General features: G+C 44.1%; 1 protein-coding gene across 3 annotated transcripts in view; it reads right to left on the bottom strand.

Moving 5' to 3' along the window:
- The window catches only part of LOC144479846 (opioid-binding protein/cell adhesion molecule-like), a 1,112,572-nt gene that overhangs the window by 60,317 nt on the left and 1,024,750 nt on the right, over positions 1 to 27,505 (bottom strand). For all 3 annotated transcript variants that reach the window (XM_078198839.1, XM_078198838.1, XM_078198840.1), the window contains one exon: positions 6,426 to 6,546. In XM_078198839.1, the coding sequence (XP_078054965.1) occupies positions 6,426 to 6,546 (121 nt within the window). The remainder of the gene's footprint in view (positions 1 to 6,425; positions 6,547 to 27,505) is intronic.

Consider the following 27,505-nt stretch of genomic DNA (forward strand, 5'->3'; position numbering starts at 1 on the left):
CACCTTGACCACCTGTGTTGCCACTTTTAGGGAAGTGTGGACCTGCACGCCCAGATCCCTCTGTATTTTAATATTCCCAAAGGTTCTGCCATTTATAGTATAATTCACACCAAAATTTGGTCCTCCAAAATGCATCACCTCGCATTTGTCCGAATTAAACACCATCTGCCAATTCTGTGCCCAAGTCTCCAATCTATCTATATCCTGTTGTATCCTCTGAACAATCCCCAGCACTATTAGTATCTCCAACAATCTTCAATGTCATCCACAAACTTACCAATCAGACCCCCTCCAAGTCAGTTATATATACTACAAATACTACTCCTTGATGCCATACTCAGTAAGATGCTGCCTTGATGCTAAGGGCAGTCACTCTCACCTCAACCCTGGAGTTGAACTCTTTGTCTATATTTGAACCAAGGCTGTAATGAGGTCAGGAGCTGAATGACCCTGGCAAAACCCAAACTGAGCATCAGTGAACAGGTTATGTTAAGAAGTTGTGACAAAATGAAAATGAAGGAATCTAATAATTGGGAATGTGTTCTGGTGGGTGTATGATTAAAAGGGAACAAACTATTTTTAAAATGGAAGGACAGATAGCTGAGGTGAAAGAACTCAGGTCTTATATATGTGGATTAGCACTCAACAGATGTTTACCTTCGGCAAGTGGGTATTCTTGAGGCACAGCATTTCAGGAATTAAAACAAAGATGGTAAAAGTTCAAAAGGGAAGGTGAGGGTGAATTTCACTTGCATTCGAAAAGGGTGAGCTCATGTAAGAAATGTAATTAAGAGGGACTTCTAAGAAAGGTCATTCAGATAAGAAAAGATCAAAAGAAAAAGCAGTATATCAGTGAAAGAGTGGATCCTATAGAGAGATCGCAAGCCACACACAGCAGCTGGATTCATCCCAAACAAGCAACTACCTGGAAAAATCTTGTTTGAACAATCATTTTGTCTCTATTTTAAGCCAGAAACAACCCCACAAGATATACAAGATACGCAGAGTATGACAACTATTGTGGGATTTTGCTTATAGTTTTGAAATCTACAGGATGCTGTTTGGAGAAGTTTAGCTCTGAGGGTAGGAAAATAGAGGGATTTGGAACTGGGTCAATTTAATGATCTTGTGCACAGCCATTAATATAGTCAAGTGTATGTTTTACTGTTTATTTATTTTTGGTTAAAATTATTACAACAAGACTTGAACATTCTTCACTGGTCTTCAAATCTTTCTTCACATGAAACCAAATCGCAAGCAGAGTTATGAACCCGCATTGCAAACTTCCATTCTGGGATTTGGAATACCCTATCTTTTAATATAAGCTAGTTTCTTAACAGTTATTACTGAGAAAATGTTGCTTGATAGCATTGTTGATGACACCTTCCATCACTATTCTGATGACTGAGTAGACTGATGAGGCCAGGCCTGCTTTTTGCGGACAGGACATACCTGGGCACCGTTCCACGGTGTCGGGTCGATGTCAGTGTTGTAGCTGTACTGGAACAGCTTGGCTACAGATGTGGCGAGCTGTGGAGCATAAATCTTCAGTACAATTGCCGGAATGTCATCAGAACCCTTTACCTTTGGGGTACCAAGTACCTTGAGATGCTTCTTGATATGACATGCAGTGAATCAAATTGGCTGAAGACTGTCATCTGAGATGCTGGGAGCCACCAGAGGAGGCCGGGATGGATCATCCACTCAGCACTTCTGGTTGAAGATTGTAACAAATTTCTTATCTTGTGTCTTATTTTTTGCATTGATGTGCTGGGCTTCTCCATCGAGGTTCATTTGTGGAGCCTCTACCTCCAGTGATTACTTGTTCACCCCCCCCCCCCCCGCCATTGACAACTGGATTTGGCAGGACAGAGCTTAGATCTGATCTATTTGTCATGAAACCACCTAGCTATGTCTATCACTCGCTGCTTGTGCTGCTTGACATGCAAGTTTCCTGTGTTGTAGCTTCACCAGGTTGACTCGTCATTTTTATATATTCCTGATGCTGCTCCTGGCATGCCTTCCTGCACTCTTCATTGAACCAAGGTCCCTTGGCTTGGTGATAATTGTAGAGTGTGGGATATGCTGGGCCATAAGGCGTTATTATGGCCGAGTACGATTCTGCTGCTACTGATGCACAGTGCCTCATAGTTGCCCAGCCAGAGTTTCAAAATCTGTTCAAAGTCAATCCCATTTAGCATGGGAGTGCCACACAGTACGATGGTGGGTATCCTCAGTGTAAAGGCAGGATTCTATCCCCATAAGGACTGTGTGGTACTCATCCATATGGATACTGTCATGGACAGATGCATCTGTGGCAGACAGGTGAATATGAGGTCAAGTATATTTTTCCCTCTTGTTGGTCCCCTCATTACCTGCCACAGGCCCAGTCTAGCAGTTATGTCCTTTAGGATTCAACCAGCTCAGTCTGTAGTGGTGCCACTGAACCATGACATTTAAGTCCCCTGCCTAGAATACATCCTGTGCCCATGCCACTCTCAGTGCTTCCTCCGTGTGCTGTTCAACATGGAGCAGTATTGAATCATCAGCTGAGGGGGATGGTCGGTGGTAATCAGCAGGAGGTTTCCTTGCCCCTGTTTGGCCTGATGGCATGAGATTCTACAGTGTCCAGAGTCGATGTTGAGGGCTCCGAGGGCAACTCCTTCCCGACAGTATAACACTGTGCCGCCACCTCTGGTCGGTCTGTTCTGTTGGTGAGACAGACATACCCAGAGATAGTGAGAATGGTGCCTGGGAGATTGCTTTTAACATCCGATTCCATGATTATGACTATGTCATGCTGTTGTTTGAGAGACAGCTCTCTCAATTTTGCACTAAACCAAATATTAGTGAGGAGGACTTTGCAGGGCTGAGTTTGCTGTTGTCATCTATACGGCCGGTCTCGTTCAATTTCTGGTCAATTGTAAATCTTAGGGTATTGATAATGGGGGACTGAGTGATGGCAATGCCATTGAATGTCAAAGGAAAACGATTGGATTATCCCTTCTTAGAGATAGTCATTGCCTGGCACTTGTGTGGCATGAATGTTACTTGCCACTACTCAGTCCAAGCCTGAATATTGTCCAGGGCTTGCTGCATTTGGATATGGACTGCTTCATTATCTGAGGAGTCATAAATGGTGCTGAACATTGTGCAATGATCAGCAAGCATTCTCACTTCTCATCTTATGATGAAGAGATGGTCACTGATGAAGCAGCTGAAGGAGGTCGGGTCGAGGACACTAGCCTGAGGAACTCCTGCAGTGATGTCCCGGGACTGAAATGATTACCTCCAACCACCATAATCATCTTCCTTTGAAGATGCAGCCTTGATGTCAATGGCAGTCAGGTGCACTTGAGCTCAGCTCTTTTGTCCATGTTCGGACCAGGGTGGTAATCAGGTCAGGAGCTGAGTGGCCTTGGCAGAACCCAATCTGAGCATGAGTGAGCAGGTTCTTTCCGAGTTGAGTGCCATTTGACAGCAGTGTCGACAACACCTTCCACACTTTGCTGATGGTCGAGAATGAAGTGATGGGGCAGTAATTGGCTGGATTCAATTTGACCTGCGTTTTTGTGGACAGAATATATCTGGGCAGAATATATCTGGGCAGTTTTCCATATTGTTGGATAGATGCCAGTGTTGGAGCTGCACTCGAGCAATTTGGCGAAGGACGCAGCTAGTGCTGGAGCTATTGAGGGAATGTTGTCAGGGCCCATGGCCTTTTCAGCATCTGGTGCCTTCAGCCATTTATTGATATCATGTGGAGTAAATCGAATTGGCTGAAGGCTGGCACCTGTGAAGCTGGGCACCTCAGGCCGAGATGGATCATCCACTCACCACATCTGGCTGAAGATTATTGGTGGAAGTTAATTGGCCATCTTATGACAATGAATCCCGCTGGTGGAATTGGGATGCTTATTAATCCACATCGATTCCAAGCACTGAGATATATATGCAACTCTGTTCTTCGGTTATACAACGGATGGGGTTATCGTTGCGCAAGGAGGGAATCCGCATTCAGTGGATTGTCTCATTTGTGGAAGTCTTCTACAGGAGCACGATCATGCCTAAACTTTGAGGTTCGTAAGTGCCCAATGTTAGAAAAATAAACTCTCAATCAAACTATGGCCTTTGGGACTACAGCATGAGCAGAAAATGACAAAAAAACTACATTTTTGAAGGTGCTAACCTGTCATGAACAGCGTGACCTAATGTTTAGGTTTTTAAGTTTATTAATTAGTGTCAGATTAACAACATTGCAATGAAGTTAGCTGAAAGTCTCCCAGTCATCACACTCCGGTGCCTGTTTGGGTACACTGAGGGAGAATTTAGCATGGTTATTGCACCCAACCAGTACGTCTTTTGGACTGTGGGAGGAAACCGGAGCACCCAAAGGAAACCCACACAGACACGGGGAGAACGTGCAGACACCGCACAGAGAGAGACCCAAACCGGAATTGAACCCGGGTCCCTGGCGCTGTGAGGCAGCAGTGCTAACCACCGTGCCACCCTTAACGAACTCTGTCCAATGAATGCCAGGAAATTCAGCACCAGCGAAAGAGACCTCCTTATTGCCCTCAATGGAAAATGTGAAAATCATATTCACAGCACAATGAGGAAAACTAGTCAATGTAATTAGTAAAATTATAATAAAATGATGTGGATGCTATTGCAGTCTGGTAGAACAATGAGGGTTTTGATGGTTGCAGACTAGATTGAAACTGATGAGATATGCAAATATACTTATGGAAATAAAACGAGGCATGAACTATATAAAAAAATGATTTTACTAATGTGAAATTACAGGAGTGAGTGCGAAACCAAAAGGTCTTAGTTTGATTTCTGCCCTGTGTTATCTAAGCTGGTCTCAATCAGCTTTAGGCTTAGCTGGAGACATAATTAAAAATAAAAATCACAGCATAGATTTTTCAGCATTATTCCTCAATCAAAAGGTAATCAGCTGAAAACTAAATTGGGCTCATCGGTGAGACGCACTATAGTCACATATCATGGCGACACTTGTAGTCTAATGTCACACGCAAAAACAAATGACCATTAGGGTGAGTTATGTGAAGGTTGCTTGGAACTGGAACTGTAATACAACCACAATTCATGTCTCCAGGATACAGAAAAATGTAGAAAAGAAATTTGCAAATGTCTGCACTGTTATATTTTATCCTCATGCTGCCACAAAGGAAGTTAATCAGTCCTTTTGTTACCAATATTTACACCTACAGCATCGTCTATTATTATTGCGAAGAATGAAGACCCAAGCAAGCTCAGGTTTCCAGGCTCCTGGTATTTGATAGCCCTCATTAGAGTGCACAGCTACATAGAGAGAAACTGTCATGCCAACAGGTTGACTGTCAGGAATTGGACATTTTAAGCATCCACAATAGCTTTTCACATACCACTGCAGCAGCGTAGATACATTATAACTTTATCAAACACATATTTTATCCATTAGCTTAACCATTGTTCTTTAGTGTAATGAAAGGCAGCAGCAACTACTGAAGGACATTCATCCTCGGACAGTCCTGAATTCTAAGAACACCTTTTGAACAGCTGAAGAAATACTGCCATAAGACTTAAAAGAATTGCACAACCAATTACTTGTTAACAATGTACTGCTCCGAACATGAAGTTTTTCTTCTTTAATATAGAATTCCAAACCAATGATTGCTCTCAATTACCACATACACTTCATTGTTTCGAAAGCTACATGAGCCCCCAGATACTGTGGAGAGCGATCACCATAGACTGTGCAGATGGGTGCCCCCAAAGTCTTTATGTGATTAATCAATTACCACCTAATATTTTGTTCCATTCAAAAAAGTGGACACCACATTTGCATATTAGTTCAGATGAACAAATCCTTTTAAAGTTTTAAAGTCTATTTATTAGTCAGAGTCCGTACTGACAACAATCCCACCAAGGCTCTAATGACGTTTATTAGAGGGAGAATTTAGCATGGCCAATACACCTAACCAGCACGTATTTCGGACTGTGGGAGGAAACCAGTGCACCCAGAGGAAACCCACGCAGACACGGGGAGAATGTGCAGACTCCGCACAGACGGTGACCCAAGCCGGGTCCCTGGACCGTGAGGCAGCAGTGCTAACTGTGCCGCCCTATCTTTGCTCAGACACTTCCACTGCAACAGTCAAGACCTGGACATATATTGCCATGTTTTCATTGTCCCCGAGTTAAAATCCTGGAACTGCCTATCTGACAGCATTTTGAGATCAGTTTAGGCAGAAGGCTCGTGTTGTTTGTAAACAAACCTGGGGCACAATGCTTTGAAACATATCATCACGGCATCTGTATGTGGCATAACCATGATGAAGAAAAAACAGATCCTGCCCCTCAGGTCATTTTTGCCTAAGAAATGGTGAAAAGGAATCCACTGTAATGACAGACAGTACCTTCGATCTTCTTTGTACCATTCAAACTCTGGTGCTGGAACAGCAGCAGCTTCACACTGGAGGATGCCCTCCCGGCCAACCGCTACCCCAACGTTCTTTGTATCAGGGATGAATGGAGGGTCTGTCAAGTCAAAACAAAAAAGATAATTCCATCAATATCGCTTTGGAACAGCAACTGATCAGCAATGACTTCACATCAGAAAATGGAGGTGGCTCAGAGGATTCAATTTTACTACCAGTGTAGTACATCGATTGGTATTCAGATATTAGCAATGCATCAGACATGGTCTTTAATGATCATTTCCAACAATCAAGAGAAAAGTTAATTTATGTTTCGATGAGTGGCAAGATAGTCAAGCCATCTTTTCTGGCTTTGCCTCAAGTCAGTGAAGGCTTTTTTGCATTACTAAGAGTGTCAATGGTGAATGTTCAATTCAGCTGCAATCAAAGCCAAGAAATATAACTACACTGACCTCTCCTGTTCAAGGGCCAGTGGTGAAAACATTTCTGTTGTGTTTCCTGTCAGCCACTGTGTTCTATTCACCACTTTCTATTCTGAAGTGCTGGAAAAGTGGAGGTAATACACAATGGCTGGGATATTCCGGCCCTTCCTGCCATTGGGATCCCTGTTGCACAGTGGTTAGGGTCTGGGTGAGATACTCTTTTGGACAGTCAGTGCAGACTCGATGGGCTGAATGGCTTCCTTCTGCACTGTACGGGTTCTATTATATAGGTTTGTTTTTGTTATTTTTTAAGGACACACCCATTCAAATGGCAGAAAAAGGAACTTGCTCATCATATTTCAATAGTAAAATCTACATTCTACAGATCTACAATCTGCAATCCTCCCATCATCCATGGCAATCTGACTTGTGGCACCATTTTCATCCAGCAGAATGGTCTTATAAAAATTGGGTCTGTCGCACCTGATACAATTAATAACCATGTGAAAACATGTCGAGAGGAAGAGAAGAACCTGCATGTTTTTGATCCAAAAAAAGGAAGCTGTAACAAATGTAACTTCAAAGCATCAGAATCATAGAATCACTACAATGCAGAAGGAGGCCATTCGGCCCACCGAGTCCACACTGACAACATTCCCACCCAGGCCCTATCCCCATGACCACACGTATTTACCCTACTAATCTCCCTGACACAAAAAAAAAACAATTTAACATGGCCAATCAATCTAATACCCACATCTTTGGAGGGTGGGAGGAACCCAACGCCGGCATCTCCACATCAGGGTGGGAGGAAACCAGAGCACCAGGAGGAAACCCACAAAGACAGTGGGAGAATATCTGTGTGGGGTTTGCACAGTCCCACAAGGCCGGAATTGAACCCGGGTCCCTGGCACCGTGAGGCAGCAGTGCTAACCACTGTGCCACCATGCCGCCCTCACTGTCATAGTATTTTACTGAACACATGGTTAAAATTGACCGTCCTGCCTAATATTCTATGCAGTGCAAGTTTTTTATGGACAATATTTTTCTATACATTGAATAGATTATCAGCTTCTCTTACGAAAGGTTTTCCAAGTTTTGTTTTCCTATGCTTTTGTGTTGATCCAGGCAAGAAAAATGATGCTCAGGAATGTGATCAGAACATTGCCCTTTCCTTTTAACATCTGCGTGTAAATCCTACCCAGAAAAGTAGGAAAGAAATTCCTTACTTCTTCGCCTGAGGTGATGAGTACAATATTGGACGAGTATAAGCATCATGGATGGCTATCATTCTATTCTGCAACATACATCAGCCTTATTTGCCCTCGCTTGCCCTGACCTTGTAGAGACCATGAGAATACTCTGTGATGCTTCTGCACTCATTGGGCCAGATTATCTGGCCGCACTTGCCCCAAAGTCGGTAAATCCCGCCAGAGGTCAACGGACCTTTGCATGGCTGTAATTGGTAGACTGGCATAGATAAAAAGACAAAGGAAATGTAAATAGTGATGGTGAAGGCTGAGAATGGTGCTAATAAGAGCATCCATCAAGAGAATGGGGTGTGTAAATGGCAGAACAAAGGTGCAGTGTGTCAAAGGACAAGCTAATGAGGTGGTCCATAAAGGCCAATCCAATCCTTTTAGGACTTTGGCATTGCTGAAGAAATAAGAATATTTTTTGAAGCTCAAATGTATTACGCTGTGCTAAATGAATACTAATGCCTTGTTAGTGCAAAGCGATTACTGAAAAAAATTGAATCTATATTCTTCAAAAGCACAAACTTGACAATTGGCTAGAATTTCCCATAAAACTTCTTCATTCCAAACTTGACATGATGATTATTATTTACAAGCGCAGAAATTAGGAGTAGGAGTAGGCCACTCAGCCCCTCGAGCCTGCTCCGCCATTCAATAAGATCATGGCTGATCTGAATGCAACCTGACTTGACATTCCTGCCAACCTTTCAGCCCTTTGCTCTTCAAGAATCTATCCGCCTCTGCCTTTGAAATATTGAAAGACTCTGCTTCCATCAGCTTTTGAAGAAGATAGTTCCAAAGACTCTCAGCCCTCTGAGAAAATCATTCTCTTCATCTCTATCCTAAATGGATGACTTCTTATTTTTAAACCATAAGACATTGGAACGGGAGTAGGCCATTTTGTCCTTCAGCCTGCTCTGCCATGGAATAGGATAATTGCTGATCTGACATTCTGACATAAACAGTGGCTCCAGATTCTCCCACAAGAGAAAACATCCACATTGACACTGTCAAGACCCTTCAGGACCTTATATGATTCAATCAAGTCATCTCTTATTCTTCTAAACTCCAGCGGATGCTGGTCTAGCCTGTCCAACTTTTTCCTCACAAGAGTACCTGCCCTACCCAGGAATTAGTCGAGTAAATCTTCTTTGAAAGGCTTCCATTTAAAAAGAACAATAAATTTAAGACTACTCCAGATATGGTCTCACCAATGTCCTGCATAACTAAAGCATACCCTCCCTACCTTTGTATTCAATTCCCCTCACAATAAATGATTACATTCTATGAGCTTTCCCATTTATTTGCTGTACCTGTGTGCAATTGCCTTTTGCGGTTCATGCACCAGGAGATTTGCATTCACCTAATTTGAAAATTGAATCTGTAAACTAAACTTAATTTCTACTCCAATAATATTGCAATAGAAACAAAAGAGTCAAGTTCTTGGGTTCATCTTATTCACAGCGGAAACATAGAAAATATCCATCCAGGTGCTTTCTTACAATGTCTGGTATTAAATGGTAAAAAGTACATAGTAAAATTCACTTTGGATTTTGGTGATATTTTTACTCAAATATATCATAACTAAACAGCACTGAATTTCAAGATAATACAGTGTAGGAAGCTATGTGGATGCTACATTTTCTGGATAAATGTTTAGAATTTATCTTCACTTTTTTTGCTTCACTGAAACTCTAGGAGGGTTAAATTGGAAATTTAGATTTTCTTTATCAATTGGGCCAACTCACTGAAGCTGAACGTTAGGAAATAAGAGATTTAAAAAAAGGAAATCAGCTTGGACTGCTTGAAGATCTGAAGTTGTTGCAATGACTCTTCTAATGTAGCACCATTAAAATGATAAGAGCCTTGAATGATTGAACAGACTATTGTAATCACCGTCAGAAACTCCTAATGAGTTTGCTTCTTTAATGATGTGGCATGGTAAAAGGGTCACGTCGATAAAGAATTAAATGAGAAGCTGCAAGCTTTATAATCAGTTCTTTGACTCTAAATATAAATGTAATCAGGCTCCATGTGCTTGCTGCTTTAGAACGATTCATTCCTTGGTCGTCACCATCATTTTAGTGGGGTCATTAGCAATCTTGCTTCCTTCTGACTTTCTTCAAGCCTCCCTCAGTCTACATCTCAATGCTATCCACCTATCCGAATTTTTTTCTTCCTCTCCTGTTTTTACCCTCAACTTCTCCTTCAATCGTTGCCAGGACAAGGTCTTTGTTTCCAAGGCTGAGGGGATAATCTGAAAGAAGTCTACAAAATATTTACAGGAATGGACAGCGGTGGATAAGGATAAACTGTTTTCACTGGCTGAAGGCCCTCGAACCAGGGGCCATAATCTAAAAATTAGTGGCAAGTCATTCAGGGGAGATGTCAGAAAACACTTCCAGACATAGAGTGGAGGGGGTTTGGAACTCTCTTCCTCAAATGGTGGTGGATGCTGGTTCAATTGTTAGGTTTAAGTCTGAGATAGACAAATTTTTATTGAATAGGGGTAGCAAGGGATATGGGCTGAGGGCAGGAACATGGAGTTAGGCCACAGATCAGCCATGATCTTATTGAATGGCGGAGTGGGCTTGAGCGGCCACTCTTATTCCTATGTCCGTACTTGGCTGTCCTTCTCACTCCAACTCTCTTTCACAACCCTTTTGATTCCTAAGCATTCATACTCGATCTAACCCATTCATTTTTCTTTCTGTCCATCCAGCGAAGAGACAACTGGGAATGCAGGTTATAAAAATTAGGTGGACATCTCATTCTGCAGTACGATGAAGCACTACAATGTTTACTGCATTAGCCAGCAAATAAAACAAAGAAGGGCCTAATCAATCAACAACTTAAATTGAAATAATTATTGCCCTTCCCTAATTCTTGACTGGTTAATATCTTGAACAGGATAAAGGATTACTCCTTTCGTAACGCAACATGGAGAAACTCAAACCTGACTGGGGAGAATCAGCAAATGTCGATAGTCTGCAGTAAGCAGCACAGGTTAAAATCTAATTCTGATAATTATCTCTGGCAAACCTGTTGATAATATGCAGTGCTTTCAACAATGGCATGCAAGATCATACTCCTTACATCGGAAACAATGGGGGTTCTCATGTGGACATCAGCTCCTGCAAGCCACAACGTGCACCTTGCATAGCTGTTTGGATAACAGCTAAACTGGGCTGGCAACATTCCAGCTGTTTGCCTGTCAAACGGGAAATATTCAAATCCCACAGAGAAATCTGGAGAAGGATCAGAAAGAGCCAAGACTCCCAGCAATGCATTGCGTCGCTAACTCTTGAACTGCTTGACATTTGGGCTTGTACATTGTCAAAGCAATAAAAAAAGGGTCAAAGATGTTAGGCGGAATTCTCCCATGCCCCCACTGATGGGGTCAATGGCAGATGGGGGTGAATTCAGCTGGAGTCCAAAAACGGGTTTCACACCAGTATGAATTTCTTGTGGGATCTTCTGCCTGTGCCTGCCATGGGGGTTTGGGAAACCCGCTAGAAAATGGAGTGAGACTGATTTACATCCCGCTGATGGGGCAGAGGTGAAGGCCCAGCTGGAAAGTCATGTGATTAAACCTTCAGGAGTACATTAAATCAGAGTTGACAACCCTGACCTGTAGCCCTGCGACCACCCCCCATCCTTTACCCCCCAATTCCTCCTCAGTAAAAACAGCCTGGCACAGAGCCAGGGAACCAGCAGACTGGGACTATTCTTTAGTTTCCACCTACCTCCATTCCTCATCCAGGCAAGGCGTCAAAGTGAAGCTGCAAATGGTGTCCTCTTTTGTCAACTTGTGAAAACCAAGAGAGGAAAAAAAAGTGCATCTCAACAGCCCGTGCATCGCTCACTGCTGTAATGTGAGAAACACAGCAGTCAATTTGCACACAATCAGGTCTCACAGACTGAGAGTGAGTTCCTCTGTTTTCGTTTCAAGAAGCTGAGGGATAAATATTAATATAATTATAATATATTATATAAGTATTAATATAATTATAATATATTATATAAATACAATCACCAGGCAAGAGTGTTCTCTTCCTGTTGGGGAACACTTCAGCGGTCACGGGCATTCGGCCTCTGATCTTCAGGTAAGCGTTCTCCAAGGCGGCCTTCACGACACACGACAACGCAGAGTCGCTGAGCAGAGACTGATAGCCACGTTTCACACATGAGGACGGCCTCAACCGGGATCTTGGGTTCATGTCACACTATCTGCAACCCCCACGACTTGCCTGGGCTTGCAAAATCTCACTAACTGTCCTGGCTGGAGACAATACACATCTCTTTAACCTGTGCTTAACCCTCTCTCCACTCACATTGTCTGTACCTTGAAGACTTGATTACCTATAAAGACTCGCATTCCAACCATTATTTTGTAAATTGAGTTTGTGTCTTTATATGCCCTGCTTGTGAACTGAAATCCCACTCACCTGATGAAGGAGTAGTGCTCCGAAAGCTAGTGGCTTGTGCTACCAAATAAACCTGTTGGACTTTAACCTGGTGTTGTGAGACTTCTTACTGTGTTTACCCCAGTCGAACGCCGGCATCTCCACATCATGGATAAATATTAGCCAGTGCGCTGGGGGGAAATCCTCCACTCTACTTGGAGTAGCGCACTAAGGTGTCAGCTTAAATTATTTACTCGAGTCTCCGGAGTGGGGATTTGAAGTTGTTTTCGACTCAAGAGGCAAGAGTATTGCCCCTGAGTTGACACCTTGCACAGCAATGCAGATTTTCTATTGGACTGTTCCACAGTGGAGAATTCCAGACCCATCCTCAAAGCGTTAGCTGCTTCTGAATAAAATTCAGATTCATCCCCCCCACCCCGAGTCACTGATGACTTTCACTGGACCAAATATTCAGCATGACAAAACAATCATTTTCTTTTAAGAAGGTGAAACTACACATTATTATGGAGCTTGGCGACCAAGTGACAATTTGATTCAGGCATTAATGAAAAACTCTAAATCAATAATTCATTTAGCAATCAACCAGTCTAACAACCCTCACACATCATATGTTGTCACAAGCGTTAAAAAAGATGAAATGTGCAGTCAGAGTGCACCAAACCTGAATTAACAATGCCCCTGCAGACGACAAAGTCCGAGTGAGGTCACGCAAATCATTAAATGAAGTGACTGCGCATCAAGTTGCTTGGCCATTATGGCAATTTCCAAGACAGAGATTTATAAGAAGCACCCCAAAATGCTAATAACAATGATTACCATGCTCTTTACAACGTTGTTATTGACTTCTGAACGTATGCCCAACATCAAAAGGTCAGCTCTCGCTCTGACGCTCACAATGATAGCAATACATTATTGAGGCTCCCATCAATAATTCAACTGGTCCTTCAGATAAAGTCTCGAGATTTCCTTAGAGTTAAAGAGGGGAGAAAAATGATTTTGTTTTCTTTGTTAAAATAATATTATTGCAAGTTTGTTTTTCACTAAAGCAGTTTGATCCACAAAACCTCAGGATGTTTTCCAGCACGAATAGCGACATTCCCAGAAAAACTCTGACCAATAGGAAAGTCAGTAAATAGTCCGTTCTATCACCCTAACTGAGAAAGCTACATGATGTAAAGACCTTTCTATGCAGCTGCTGATATCAATCACTCTGAGAGGTTAGTGTTCGCAGGCCACAGTTTAGACCTGGCATTATTTTCAAAGAATCATAGAATCCTTACTGTGCAGAAAGAGGCCATTCGGTTCATCGAGCCTGCACCAGCAAAAAAGCCATCAAGGCTCTATTGCTGTGACCCCATGTAATTACCCTGTTAGTCCCCTGACACAAAGGGGCAATTTAGCATGGGCAATCCACCGAACCCGTACATCTTTGGAGTGAGGGAGTAAACCCATGCAGACATGGGGAGAACGTGCAAACTCCACACCGACAGTGACCAGAGTTTTTTTTCCTGTATTTTTCCTATACAGAGCTGAGTAATGATGTACTGAGTGGAGTGCACAAAATCTGTTGCTGCAGTTGGACATGGTAACAGTTCAAATTTATAATTTAGAATTGCGGCGCAGAATATATTCACACTAAAATTTTAAAAAAACTTCAGCTGCAGTCTTTTGATCTACCATTGGCGTTGGGACTTGTTCCAATTCATAGCTAAAATCCAAATTAATATGGTGCCAGTTCAGCATTGCTTTAAAGCATCAGTTATAATGTGACTCAGATCGGATAATCTTTTAAATAATAGATCAAGTCTGAGAAATTCCATGGTGCCCACAAATGTTAGGGTGGGGAAGAGGCATGCACTGCACTGCCTAAGTGAAGGCTCAAATAGCACCTCATTCTGGTGCTGCATGTTGATTCTAATCCATTAGGTGTGCCACCACTTCCATTCTGTCTTTCACTGGGGTGGAAGTCCCACCCTCTGGAGCTGCCAGGCAACCCAACTGGCCTGCAGCACCATCAATGGCCACTGCCGGAACTGCAGGAAAAAGCGGGGGGGGGGGGGGGAGAGAATGGATCACTGGAACAGGCTACTCAGTTGTCTGGGACACGGAGGGTTTGAGGTGGTCAGCAAATGGCAAGGATGTGGGGGGGGGGGAGTGAGAAGGGATTGGTTTAAGACTGCAGTCAGGTAGGAAAGGGGTTATTTCGATCTTGGGGGGGAAGGGGAGGGCATCGCTCAGATATGCAAAGGACAGTCCCTGAAGAGTCACGCACCCCCCTTCCTAGCTCCCCATTCCAAAAGTTTAAAAAAAGCATTGGGCTGCCTGCTCTCACCTCACTGCCCACGCCAAACCTTTGATGGCACAGCAAGAAGTCTCACAACACCAGGTTTATTTGGAATCATGAGCTTTCGGAGAGCTGCTCATTTATTAGGTGAGTTTGATGGCATGGGCAGTGTACCATCAGAGTCAACTGGCTTCAGAAGAAGCTTAAGCGATCCTGGATTACTGATCTGAATGTGGTGGCTGGGCTGCTGATTTTGGCACCCACCCATCCACTGTTGTGGGGGTGAGCGGAAAAGTGGGGGCTGGGCACCCACCCTTTTTACCTGCTGAGACTCCCCCTCCCCCCTTCACTGACCCAAACACAGCCAACAATGGCACCTAAAATCCAACCTTAGGTCTCTCATTTCTACTTTGTGCTATTCCTTCTCGTCCTGCTGATCTTGCTGTCGCTCAGCTGATGGTGAAGACTGATTCATCCTGGGAGCAAAGCTATGCAACAAACAAGACATGGTCACACATCTGGACAGCCTCTCAGAGCTGTTGTCGGGAAAGCTTGCCACAAGTAGTCGTGGCAGCGGGAGGATTGCTTGACCAAGCCGGTTGCTTGTTCAGTGTAATTTCTGGTAATCATGATGTGGAGATGCCGGCGTTGGATGGGGGTAAGCACAGTAAGAAGTCTCACAACACCAGGTTAAAGTCCAACAGATTTATTTGGTAGCACAAGCCACAAGCTTTCGGAGCACTGCTCCTTCATCAGGTGAGTGGGAGTTGTGTTCACAAACAGGGCACATATAAGTTGAGTTTGTGTCTATATGTGCCACTCACCTGATGAAGGGGCAGTGCTCCGAAAGCTTGTGGCTTGTGCTACCAAATAAACCTGTTGGACTTTAACCTGGTGTTGTGAGACTTCTTACTATTGCCAGGGCTTTCATCGGCCAGCTCTGTAGCTGCTCTCCCCTCCCTGGCAGGAGCCATGAACCATGTGCAGATGGAACATTTCTCGTCACGCATGCCAGCTCATCTTTAACCTGGTGACCTGGCTGCAATGAAAGCAGCAGGGAAAACTGCCACAGGATTCAATCATTACCCTCTCCCAGAAGCTGCTGCCTATGATCACAAAACAGCTGCAACATTGAGGAAGTAAGGAATATATTACAATTGATAAAGATGCAGCGGATAAGAGGGAACTGGTGTTGCAATCTGGATGCAGTCTATGGCAACCTGAGAAAGATTGCCATGCAAGTGGAGCCTAGCGCTCTCTCATTCTGCTTCATTATGTCTATGGGGAAGTGGGTGTTGTATTGACAGCGACAAAATATCACTGATCTCATGTGCTGTAGCTTGAAGGGAGACAGTTCCCTTGTGTGAGGCTTGAGTTGGAGCCGCTGTAGATGATGGAGTCCAGTGTCAGCTTTCTCGGTGAAAGGAGTGCCTGCCCTGGATGTCTCTAGTAAGAAGTCTCACAACACCAGGTTAAAGTCCAACAGGTTTATTTGGAATCACAAACTTTTGGAGCATTGCTCCTTCATCAGGTGAGTGAGAACTCACCCAGTGGACTCACCTGATGAAGGAACATTGCTCCGAAAGCTCGTGATTCCAAATAAACCTGTTGAACTTTAACCTGTGTGGTGAGACTTCTTACTGTGCCCACCCCAGTCCAACGCAGGCAACTCCACATCCTGAATGTCTCCACACTGAGGGATCGCTACGAGATCTTTTACAGCTTTTTTGTTTTTACATGGGGATGTGAACATCCCTAACTGCCCTTCAGAACCTATTGGGGAACCGCTGCAGCCCATCTGATATAGGTATGCTCACAGTGACGGGAGGAAGAGTTTTCTAGGACATTGATCCAGTGACGATGCACATTCTCCTCGTGTTTGTGTGGGTTTCCTTCAGGTATTCTGGTTTCCTCCCACAGTCCAAAGATATGCAGATTAGGTGGATTGGCATGCTAAATTGCCCGTTAGTGGCCCAAGATTTATAAATTAGTGGGATTAGCAGGGTACATACATATTTGGGCCTGAGTAAGATGCCCTGTCGTTGTGTTGGTGCAGACTCAATGGGCAGAATGGCCGCCTTCTGCACTGTCGGGATTTGATGGTTCTATGATATCTCTAGAAGGAAAGTGTGTCATGTGACCCAACAATAGTCTCACTTTTGCTTTTCCGCAGAGCACACACACACAGTTCTGCTGTTGGTGTCTCAAGCTGGCTACCTACATATAAATGTTCTCATTGGGTGATACATTTCCCAGTCAGTATGCTGTATGACCTGAACGGGTGGTGTTCCCATGTATGTTACTCTTGTCCTTCTAAGTGATCGAGGTTGTGGGTTGGAGAGGTACAGTCAGTGAGGAAATAGGCAATTGTTTCTTGTCTGCCATTTGCAGGTAGTTTAGCACGTGCAAAAATGGTGTTTCTGGGCTAACTTAACCCTTTGTGTAATTCAGGGTAGCTCCAACTGTTTCGCATCAATGTCAAAATGCATCTCTTGATTATTTCCATTTTCATTTCACTGCACCAACTCTATTCCAAGTTAGTTTCAAAAGACTAGTTGAAAGATGTATATCTTTTGATTCGATACAAAAATAATTGAAGAATCAATTCCTTGATTCCATGTCCCACCTGCCTTTACCCGATCTCCAATCTCAACAGTTCGCCTGTCAAGGACTCATTAATTAGCGATCTCTGATAATAGCTGCCTGCACATTGCTGTAGAATCCATTTCATCACAGCAAATAATATTACAATTAAAAAAAAAACTCCCACTATACATCAGGGCCAAGGCATCTGGAGTACTTTAAATATAGATGTCATAATTAAATCTCTCCGGCTGGAAATTCAGAAATCTCTTTGAAATATCATCTTGTAATTACTGAACAGATACAATGGGAGATGAAACGATCGAGAATCTTCAGAATTTTTGTGGCTGTGACTATAGCTTTTCCGAACATGCAAAATCTTCCTAGTCTCTTTTGGTGCCTGACGACGGCTGCCATTTTCTTCTACCTGGTGACTGGACCACTGGAGAAAACTTCCAACGCAAAATACAGCAGGAAATGCAAAATAATAATGGATAACTGAGAAGCTGTGGCTGGGGACTTGGGGAAGTGAATTCCTCAAGCACCCCTGGGTTCTATCACCCTTTTTTCCACCATTGCCTGGTGCCACAGGAACCCTCTCCTCCTACCTCCTCTGTTGGTCTGTTGCAAACATTTACTCCTCCTCTGGAGCCATCTCGTTTCCATATTTGTCTCACAATCACTTCCTCTTTCCTCGCACCATTTTGTCATTTAATCCCAGCCACCCTCCAGCTTTTCTGATCTTTTCTTTCTTTTGGAAAGTGATTCAGCTTTTTTTTTGTTATAGCTTCATAAACCTCACTACCTTAACTGCTCACAAATTCTGTTTGTCCTGTAAATATCTTATCATTTATTCATTACACCTGGATATTGGAGGTAGGGAAGAAGCACCAACTCTCTGACAGAGTAAAGTTTATTTATTAGTCACAAGTAAGGTGTCCATTAACACTGCAATGAAGTTACTGTGAAATTCCCCTAGTCGCCACACTCCGGTGCCTGTTCGGGTCAATGCACCTAACCAGCACGTCTTTCAGACTGTGGGAGGAAAATGGAGTACCCGGAGGAAACCCATGCAGACACCGGGAGAATGTGCAAACTCCACACAGACAGTGACCCAAGCCGGGAATCGAACCCGGGTCCCTGGCACTGTGAGGCAGCAGTGCTAACCACTGTGTCACCCACCTTACCCAGGCCCTCTCCCCATGAACTCACACATTTACCATGGCTAATCCCCCGAAACTACACATCTTTGGGCACTCACAAGCAATTTAGCATGGCCAATCCACCTAACCTGCACATCTTTGGACTGTGGGAGGGAACGAGAGCACCCGGAGGAAACCCACGCAGACATGGGGAGAACGTGCAAACTCCACACAGACAGTGACCCGAAGCCAGAATTGAACCCGGGTCCCTGGAGCTGAGAGGCATCTGGGGTGGGGGATGGGGTGGAGAGTTTTGTAATAAGCCATTAGGAATAACAGCATGATATGGCACGGTGGCACAGTGGTTAGCACTGCTGCCTCACAGCGTCAAGGACCCAGGTTCAATTCCAGTCTTGGGTCACTGTCTGTGTGGAGTTTGCACATTCTCCCCGTGTCTGCATGGGTTTCCTCTGGGTGCTCCAGTTTCCTCCCACAGTCCAAAGATGTGCAGATAAGGTGGATTGGCCTTGCTAAATTGCCTGTTTGTGTCCCAACATTTGTAGGTTGGGAAGATTCGCGGGGTAAATACATGTGTTTACGGGAATAAGGCCTGGGTAAGATGCTCTGTCATTGAGTCAGTGCAGATTCGATGGGTCGAATGGCCTTCTGCACTGTAGGGATTTAATAATTCCATGACATCACTAGACGGGAAGTGTGTCATGTGACCCAACTATAATCTCACTTTTGCTTTTCAGCAGAGTGCGTGTGCACAGTTCTGCTGCTGAAATCTTCAAGCTCCCCCACTTATATACAAATGTTGTATTCTAAACAAGTGAACCCACAACATATTTACACAACCCTTTATAAGTGATTGGTGTTTATATTAGTGTGACAACACAACTGTAAGTAGGGAGTGTTTTGAGGTTGGCAGGACCTGACTGTCATTTTCCTGACTTTGTTTCCCACTGTGGTTAGCTCGATAGAGGGGTTGGCTGGCCTTGGAACACATGTGCCTTCAACATCAGGCCAGAGGGGAGATTGGCAAGAGGGAGGGAGGGAGGGAGGGATGACAGAATTGGAAGCTTCGGGAGGACAATGGATTGTCAGTACTTAAGGAAATTGAAGATCTCGGGGCAGGGATGATGGGGTAGTGCAGCTGGCCTCGGGGACAGGGGGGGGTGCGGGTGGAATGGGGAGAGTCAGAGCTCAGAAATCTTGGTGGATCAGCGGTATTGGGAGGGGGGGGTTGATTCATGGAGTCAAGGCGGGAGAGTGGAGGAGATTGGCACTGTTGATAGCAGTGAAGAACAGAACAGATTGGAGACGTCAGATAAAGCAAGTAAATTGAATCCAGTTGTTAAGTCGGAACAAAGAACAATACAGCACAGGAACAGGCCCTTTGGCCCTCCAAGCCCGTGCCGCTCCCTGGTCCATACTAGACCATTCTTTTGTATCCCTCCATTCCCACTCCATTCATGTGGCTATCTAGATAAGTCTTAAACATTCCCAGTGTGTCCGCCTCCACCACCTTGCCTGGCAGCGCATTCCAGGCCCCCACCACCCACTGTGTAAAATATGTCCTTCTGATATCTGTGTTAAACCTCCCCCCCTTCACCTTGAACCTATGACCCCTCGTGAACGTCACCACCGACCTGGGGAAAAGTTACTCTCCTCCTGAATTGGGCAATCTCACCTTGCTTTAGGCACCAGTTTTTCCCCAGACATGGAAAACCTGGCTGGCCAGAGTTAGAAATAAAAATGTGGGTCATATGGAGATATAGGCACATGGTCAAATGATGATATTTAGTGGGTCAACCACGATATCCCCACCCCCCAACTCTTCAAAATCGCTTCCTTGTCCACTCCACATCTCACACTGCGGAGCATACAGGGGATAGAGAGTGACACACACACTACTTAGAGAGGTTATCACACTACACATTCAGTCATGTAGATGGGTGACCGCCAGGAAAGGCAGGCAGGTGGTGCAGGAGTCTCCTGTGGATATTCCCCTTTCAAACAGGTATACCATTGTGGATACTGTTGAGGGGATAGCCTCTCAGGGGAAAGTACCAGCAGCAGCCAGGCCTGTGGCACCACAACTGGTTCTGCTGTTCAGCAGGGTCAGGCAAAGAGCAAGCGAGCAGTAGTAATAAGGGTCTCGCTAGTTAGAGGCATAGACAGGCATTTCTGTGGCCGCGATCGAGACTCCAGGATGGTGTGTTGCCTCCCTGGTGCCAGGATCAAGGATGTCTCTGGCTGCTCACCCTCCCCCTTAAGAATGTCCTGCAACCGCTCAGAGGTCGTTGGACACATTGATACCAACGACTTAGGTAGGAAAAGGGATGAGGTCCTAAAGTCCGAATATGGAGAATTAGGCAGAAGGCTAAAGTGCAGGACCTCGAGGGTAGTAATTTCTGGACTACTGCCAGTGCCACGTGCGAGCAAGAGTAAGAATAGGAAGATTAGGCAGATGAATGCCTGGCTTGAGAGCTGGTGTAGGGGGCAGGGATTTAGATTTGTGGATCATTGGGATCTCTTCTGGGGCAGGGGTGACCTGTTCAAGAGGGACGGGTTACACCTAAACTGGAGGGGACTAATATCCTGGCGGGGAGATTTGCTCGAGCAACTCGGGAGGGTTTAAAGGGGGGGAGGGGGAGCAGTAGGGAGACAGAAGAGAAGGTTAAGGACAGCACAGAAGTTAAAAAGATCATGTTAAATAGTAAAGGCAGAGTCAATAATCCTAGTACTAGACAGGTCAGGCTAGAGCAGGGCAGAGAACAAGGGAAGTTCAATGCCAGAGGCCAAACGGGCAAGGCAGATGAACTCAGGGCAGGGATGGGTACATGGGACTGGGATATTATAGCTGTTACGGAATCATGGCTAAGGGAGGGACAGACTGGCAGCTCAATGTTCCAGGGTAGAGATGCTATAGAAAGGGTAGAACAGGAGGTAAGAGAGGAGGGGAAGTTGCATTTTTGATTAGGGAGAACATCATGGCACTACTGAGAGAGGATATTTCTGAGCGTTTGCCCACTGGGTCTATATGGGTAGAACTGATAGGATTGTACTATGGACCCCCAAATGGTCAGTGGGAAATTGAGGAACAAATATGGAAGGAGATTACAGATAGCTCCAAGAGAAATAGGGTGATAATAATCGGGGACTTTAAGTTTTCCAACATTGACTGGGACAGCCATACTGTTAGAGGGCTGGATGGAGAGCAATTTGTTGAGTGTATTCAGCAGGAATTTCTCATTCAGTATGTGGATGGCCCGACTGGTGGGGGCAAAACTTGACCTCCTCTTGGGAAATAATGAGAGGCAGATGACAGAAGTGTCAGTGAGGGTTCAGTGACCATAATTCTATTAGTTTTAAGATAGCTACGGAGAATGATAGGTCTGACCCAAAAGTTAAAATTCTAAATTGGGGCAAGGCCAATTTTGATGGTATTAGACAGGAACTTTCAAAAGTTGATTGGGGGAGTCTGTTGGCAGACAAAGGGCTGGTGGTATGTTGGAAGCATTCAATGGTGGGTTAACCAGCCTTCAGGGTAAGCACACTCATTTTAGAGTGAAAGGCTAGGCGGATAGAAGGAGGGAACCCTGGATGACTCGGGATATTGAGGTCCTGGTCAAGAAGAAGGAGGAGGCAAATGGCATGTATGGCAGCTGGGATCTAGTGGATCCCTTGAAGAGTATAGGGGGTGCAGGAGCAGAGTTAAGAGAGAAATCAGGAGGACAAAAAGGGGACATGAGATTGCTTTGGCAGACAAGGCAAAGGAGAATCCAAAGAGTTTTTACAAATACATGAAGGGCAAAAAAGTAACTCAGGAGAGAATAGGGTCTCTTAAGGGTCAACAATGTCAGCTATGTGCGAAGCCACAAGAGATGGGTGAGATTCTAAATAAATATTTCTCATCTGTATTTACTGTTGAGAAAGGCATACATGTTAGGGAACTTGGGGAAATAAATAGCGATGTCTTGAGGAGTGTACATAGCACAGAGAAGGAGGTGCTGGAAGTCTTGAAGTACATCAAGGTAGATAAATCCCCAGGACCTGATGAAGTGTATCCCAGGATATTGTGGGAGGCTAAGGAGGAAATTTTGGGTCCCTTAGCAGAGATATTTGAATCATCAACAGCCACAGGTGAGGTGCCTGAAGATCGGAGAGTGGCAAATGTTGTGCCTTTCTTTAAAAAAGGCTGCAGGGAAATGTCTGGGAACTACAGGCCGATGAGCCTAACATCTGTAGTGGTAAGTTGTCAGAAGGTATTCTGAGAGACAGATCTACAGGCATTTGGAGAGGAAAGGACTGATTAGGGACAGTCAGCATGGCTTTGTGAGTGGACAATCATGTCTCACGAATTTGATTGAGTTTTTTGAAGGGGTAACCAAGAAGGTAGATGAGGGCAATGCAGTTGACATTGTCTACATGGACTTTAGCAAGGCTTTTGACAAGGTACCGCCTGATAGGTTATTGCCTAAGGTTAAATCTCATGGGATCCAGGGTGAGGTAGCCAATTGGATACAAAATTGGCTTGATGACAGAAGAGGGTGGTTGTAGAGGGTTGTTTTTCCAACTGGAGACCTGTGACCAGCGGTGTGCCTCAGGGATCGGTGCTGGATCCACTGTTATTTGTCATTTATATTAATGATTTGGATGAGAATTTAGGAGGCCTGGTTAGTAAGTTTGCAGATTACACCAAGATTGGTGGCATAGTGGATAGTGAAGGAAGTTATCTAGGATTGCAACCGGATCTTGATCAATTGGGCCAGTGGGCTGATGAATGGCAGATGGAGTTTAATTTAGATAAATGCGAGATGATGGATTTTGGTAGATCGAACAAGGGCAGGACTTACTCAGTTAATGTCAGGTGTTGGGGAGAGATACAAACAAAGAGATCGAGGGGTACACGTTCCTAGCTCATTGAAAGTGGAGTCACAGGTGGACAGGGTGGTGAAGAAGGCATTTGGCATGCTTGGTTTGATTGGTCAGAACATTGAATACAGGAGTTGAGACGTCTTGTTGAAATTGTACAAGACATTGGCATGTCCACGCTTCGAGTACTGTGTACAGTTTTGGTCATCCTATTAGAGAAAGGATATTATTAAACTAGAAAGAGTGCAGAAAAGATTTACCAGAATGCTACCGGGACTTGATGGGTTTGAGTTATATGGAGAGGCTGGAGATACTAGGACTTTTTTCTCTGGAGCGTAGGAGGCTGAGGGATGATCTTATAGAGGTCTATAAAATAATGAGGGGCATAGATGAGGTAGACAGTCACCATCTTTCCCCAAAGATAGGGGAGTCTAAATCAAGAGGGCATAGGTTTAAGGTGAGAGGGGAGAGACATAAAAGGATCCAGAGGGGCAATTATTTCACACAGAGGGTAGTGAGTGTGTGGAATGAGCTGCCAGAGGTAGTAGGAGAGGTGGGTACAATTTTCTTTTAAAAAGCATTTAGGCAGTTACATGGGTAAGATTGATATAGAGGGATATGGGCCAAACGCAAGCAATTGGGACTAGCTTAATGGTGAAAACTGGGCGACATGGACAAGTTGGACTGAAGAACCTGTTTCCATGCTGTAAACCTCTATGACACCTCTTCTTAAATATTGGAAGTAGGATTCAGATGTTTAACGGTTTTAAATCTCACTTGACCCAAATCAATCTGCTTTGATGTTTCACTTAACAATTGCCAGTTTTCAACTTAATCGCAATTGGATAAAAATACCCTTGATAGTCTCTTGGATTGGGGATAAAACTTTGGCAAGGGCATGATTCTTTGATGTTATCTGCAGTGTTCAATTGTTCTGTCTTTGGTTATGAGACTCTGTTTACCATTACTGCTCACTGTGTTTGATTGGTCAAACCCAAGTGTGGACTCAGAAAAGTAAACACATTTGTAGAATGTGCTAGAAGCTAGAATCAGAAGCATGGAGCAGATATTTTGAAGCTTGGTGAATAAAACCAGTTACATGGATAGAAACCAGTGTCTGCACAGCTCAGGTACAAAATCTATGAACCTACCATTGTAATATGCCTTTAGGGGATACCAGTATGCCATCAGCAGAAGGGAAGTGTGAAACGTGATCCAGTCTGAGTTTCATAGAACATAGAACAGAACAGCACAGGATCAGGCCCTTCGGCCCACCAAATTAAACAAATCTCTTCTACTTGCCTTTGGTCCATATCCCTCTATTATTTGCATATTCATGTGCTTATCTAAAAGACCTTGAACGCCCCTATCGTATTTGCCTGCACCAACATCCTTGGCAATGCATTCAAGATACTTACCACTCTCTGTGTAGAAATCTTGCCCCTCACATCTCCTTTGAACTTTCCCCCTTTTCAGTGCATGCTCCTAGTATTTGATTTGCCTTATTATTTTCACATGTATTATTATAGTGAAAAGTATTATTTCTTGTGCGCTATACAGACAAAGCATCCCGTTCATAGAGAAGGAAACGAGAGAGTACAGAATACAATGTTACAGTCATCACCAGGGTGTAGAGAAAGATCAACTTAATGCAAGATAGGTCCATTCAAAAGTCTGATAGCAGCAGGGAAGAAGCTGTTCTTGAGTTAGTTGGTACGTGATCTCAGACTTTTGTATCTTTTTCCCAGCAGAAGAAGGTGGAAGAGAGAATGTCCGGGGTGTGTGGAGTCCTTAATTATGCTGGTTGCTTTGCTGAGGAAATGGGAAGTGTAGACAGTGTCAATGGATGGGAGGCTGGTTTGCGTGATGGATTGGGCTACATTCACGACCTTTTGTAGTTTCTTGCGGTCTTGGGCAGAGCAGGAGCCACACCAAGCTGTGATACAACCAGAAAGAATGCTTTCTATGGTGCATCTGTCAAAGTCGGTGAGAGTTGTAGCTGATACGCCAAATTTCCTTAGCCTCCTGAGAAAGTACAGGCATTGGTGGGCTTTCTTAACTATAGTGTCAGCATGGACGGACCAGGACAGGTTGCTGGTGATCTGTACACGAAAAACTTGCACCTCTCGAACCATTTCTACTTAGTCTCCAGTGATGTAGACAGGAGCATGTTTTCCATATGCTTCCTGAAGTCGATGACAATCTCCTTTGTTTTGTTGACATTGAGGGAGAGATTATTGTCACCGTGCCAGTTCACCAGATTCTCTATGTCATTCTCAATGTATTAGACATTTCAACTATGGAAAAAAGATTCGGACTGTCAATCCTATCTATGCCTCTCATAATTTTATATCAAGTCTCTCCTCGGCCTCTGCTGCTCCAGAGAAAACAAAGTTAGTTTGTCCAGCCTCTCCTTTTAGCTCATACCCTCTAAACCAGGCAACATCCTGGTAAACCTCTTCTGCACCCTCTCCAAAGCTTCCACATCTTTCTTGTAACGTGGCGATAAACACAATACTCTAAGTGCGGCCTAAACAAAGTTTTACAAAGCTGCAACTTGACTGTCTGACTCTTGTACTCAATGCCCCAACCAATAAAAGCAAGCATGCCAGATGCCTTCTTTATCACCCTATATACTTGTGTGGCCATTTTCAGTGAGCTATGGACTTGAACCCCAAGATCCCTCTGTATATCAATGCCATTAACTTTTGCTTCGGAGTAGAATACAGTCTACACAGCTCTGCTGCTGATGCCTTCAAGTTTTTTGCTAATGTATATCTGTTCACATATGCCTAGTCTAAGTAAATGAACACAAGGCGTTTACCCAATCCCTTCTGAGTGATTGATGTCTTTAGATCATTACAAAAACAACACCGACACCCACTTACAAAGCACAAAACCTGTTTACATTCTAACAATAAAACAGTGGCACAATTAGACTGATTTGTAATTGTAAAACATTTGGCTCGATGTGTTGGCCACGACTGCAGCTCTTGTAGTGAAAGCATTGCTAGCAACACTTCTTCAAATGTGTTTTCCCATCTTCTCAGTTTAACAAGAGGCTGCTCTACAGAGATCGACTGAAGAAACCCAGAGCATAGAGAGAATATAGTGTGTGTCTGTGTGTGTGTGTGTGTGTGTTCACTCGTGTACTGACAAGTGTTCAAAATGTTTGTTCAGAACCCCTGGCTTAGTAATCACTGTTGTCCCTCTCTCTCCCCACTCCCATGTCTTCCCCAACCCTGACACACACATGTACACACACACGTGCATACTAATAGTGGAGCTTGCATGAAATTGGTTTCGAGTCAGTGGCGCACGTGAATGGTACAGTTTCATGGAATGTAGGCACGGGCAATTGACTGCATGCAATTTCGTGTCACCTGACATTACCAATGCTGCCATTTACTGAGTCCCAGATCGTGGTTTAAGGATAAATAAAGGAGATGTATTCTCTGAAGAGGGAGCTATCTAAATGCAAAATTCATCAGATCAATGAGGAGGCCTTTTAACAACTTCACTGCAAAAGAAATTATGTTATGTTTCTCGTAACTAGATCAAAGCTGTGAATTTAAGGGTATTTACATTTTGCTCAGGCTCTGAGAATGTCTATTGTGTATATTACACCGGTGACCTATAATGTCTGCGCATAGAGGCAAATAAACTGACTGTGTTTCCGCCTTTACTCTTGGAAAACGTTTAACAGCTTAAACCCACATTCAAGCAAAAACACCACCTCCCTGTGGATTTCTTGGAACTAACAGTCACAAGGATGGATCTGAGGGCAGTAAAACTGGCTGTTGTGTCCCTGAGAAGGGAACCTACCAAAGCCACCACTCCCACTCCAGTCTGTTACCCTGTGATTCAGGAAAATTGGCTAAAAGCAAACTCCGATTCAGCAGTAAATCTGCGCCCTTCTTCACAATGTTAGGATTGTCAGGTAAAATGATTATTTGGCTGAGATTTTAGAGCATGGAACTGTACTTTTGTAATATCGGAAGTAATTTTTGTACAAAGAAAATGTCCGGCATTCAAAAAGTTTGAGTCTACATCGGGTTTGTCCA

Source organism: Mustelus asterias, chromosome 27, assembly GCF_964213995.1.
Source record: "Mustelus asterias chromosome 27, sMusAst1.hap1.1, whole genome shotgun sequence".
NCBI classification, from domain to species: Eukaryota; Metazoa; Chordata; class Chondrichthyes; order Carcharhiniformes; family Triakidae; genus Mustelus; species Mustelus asterias.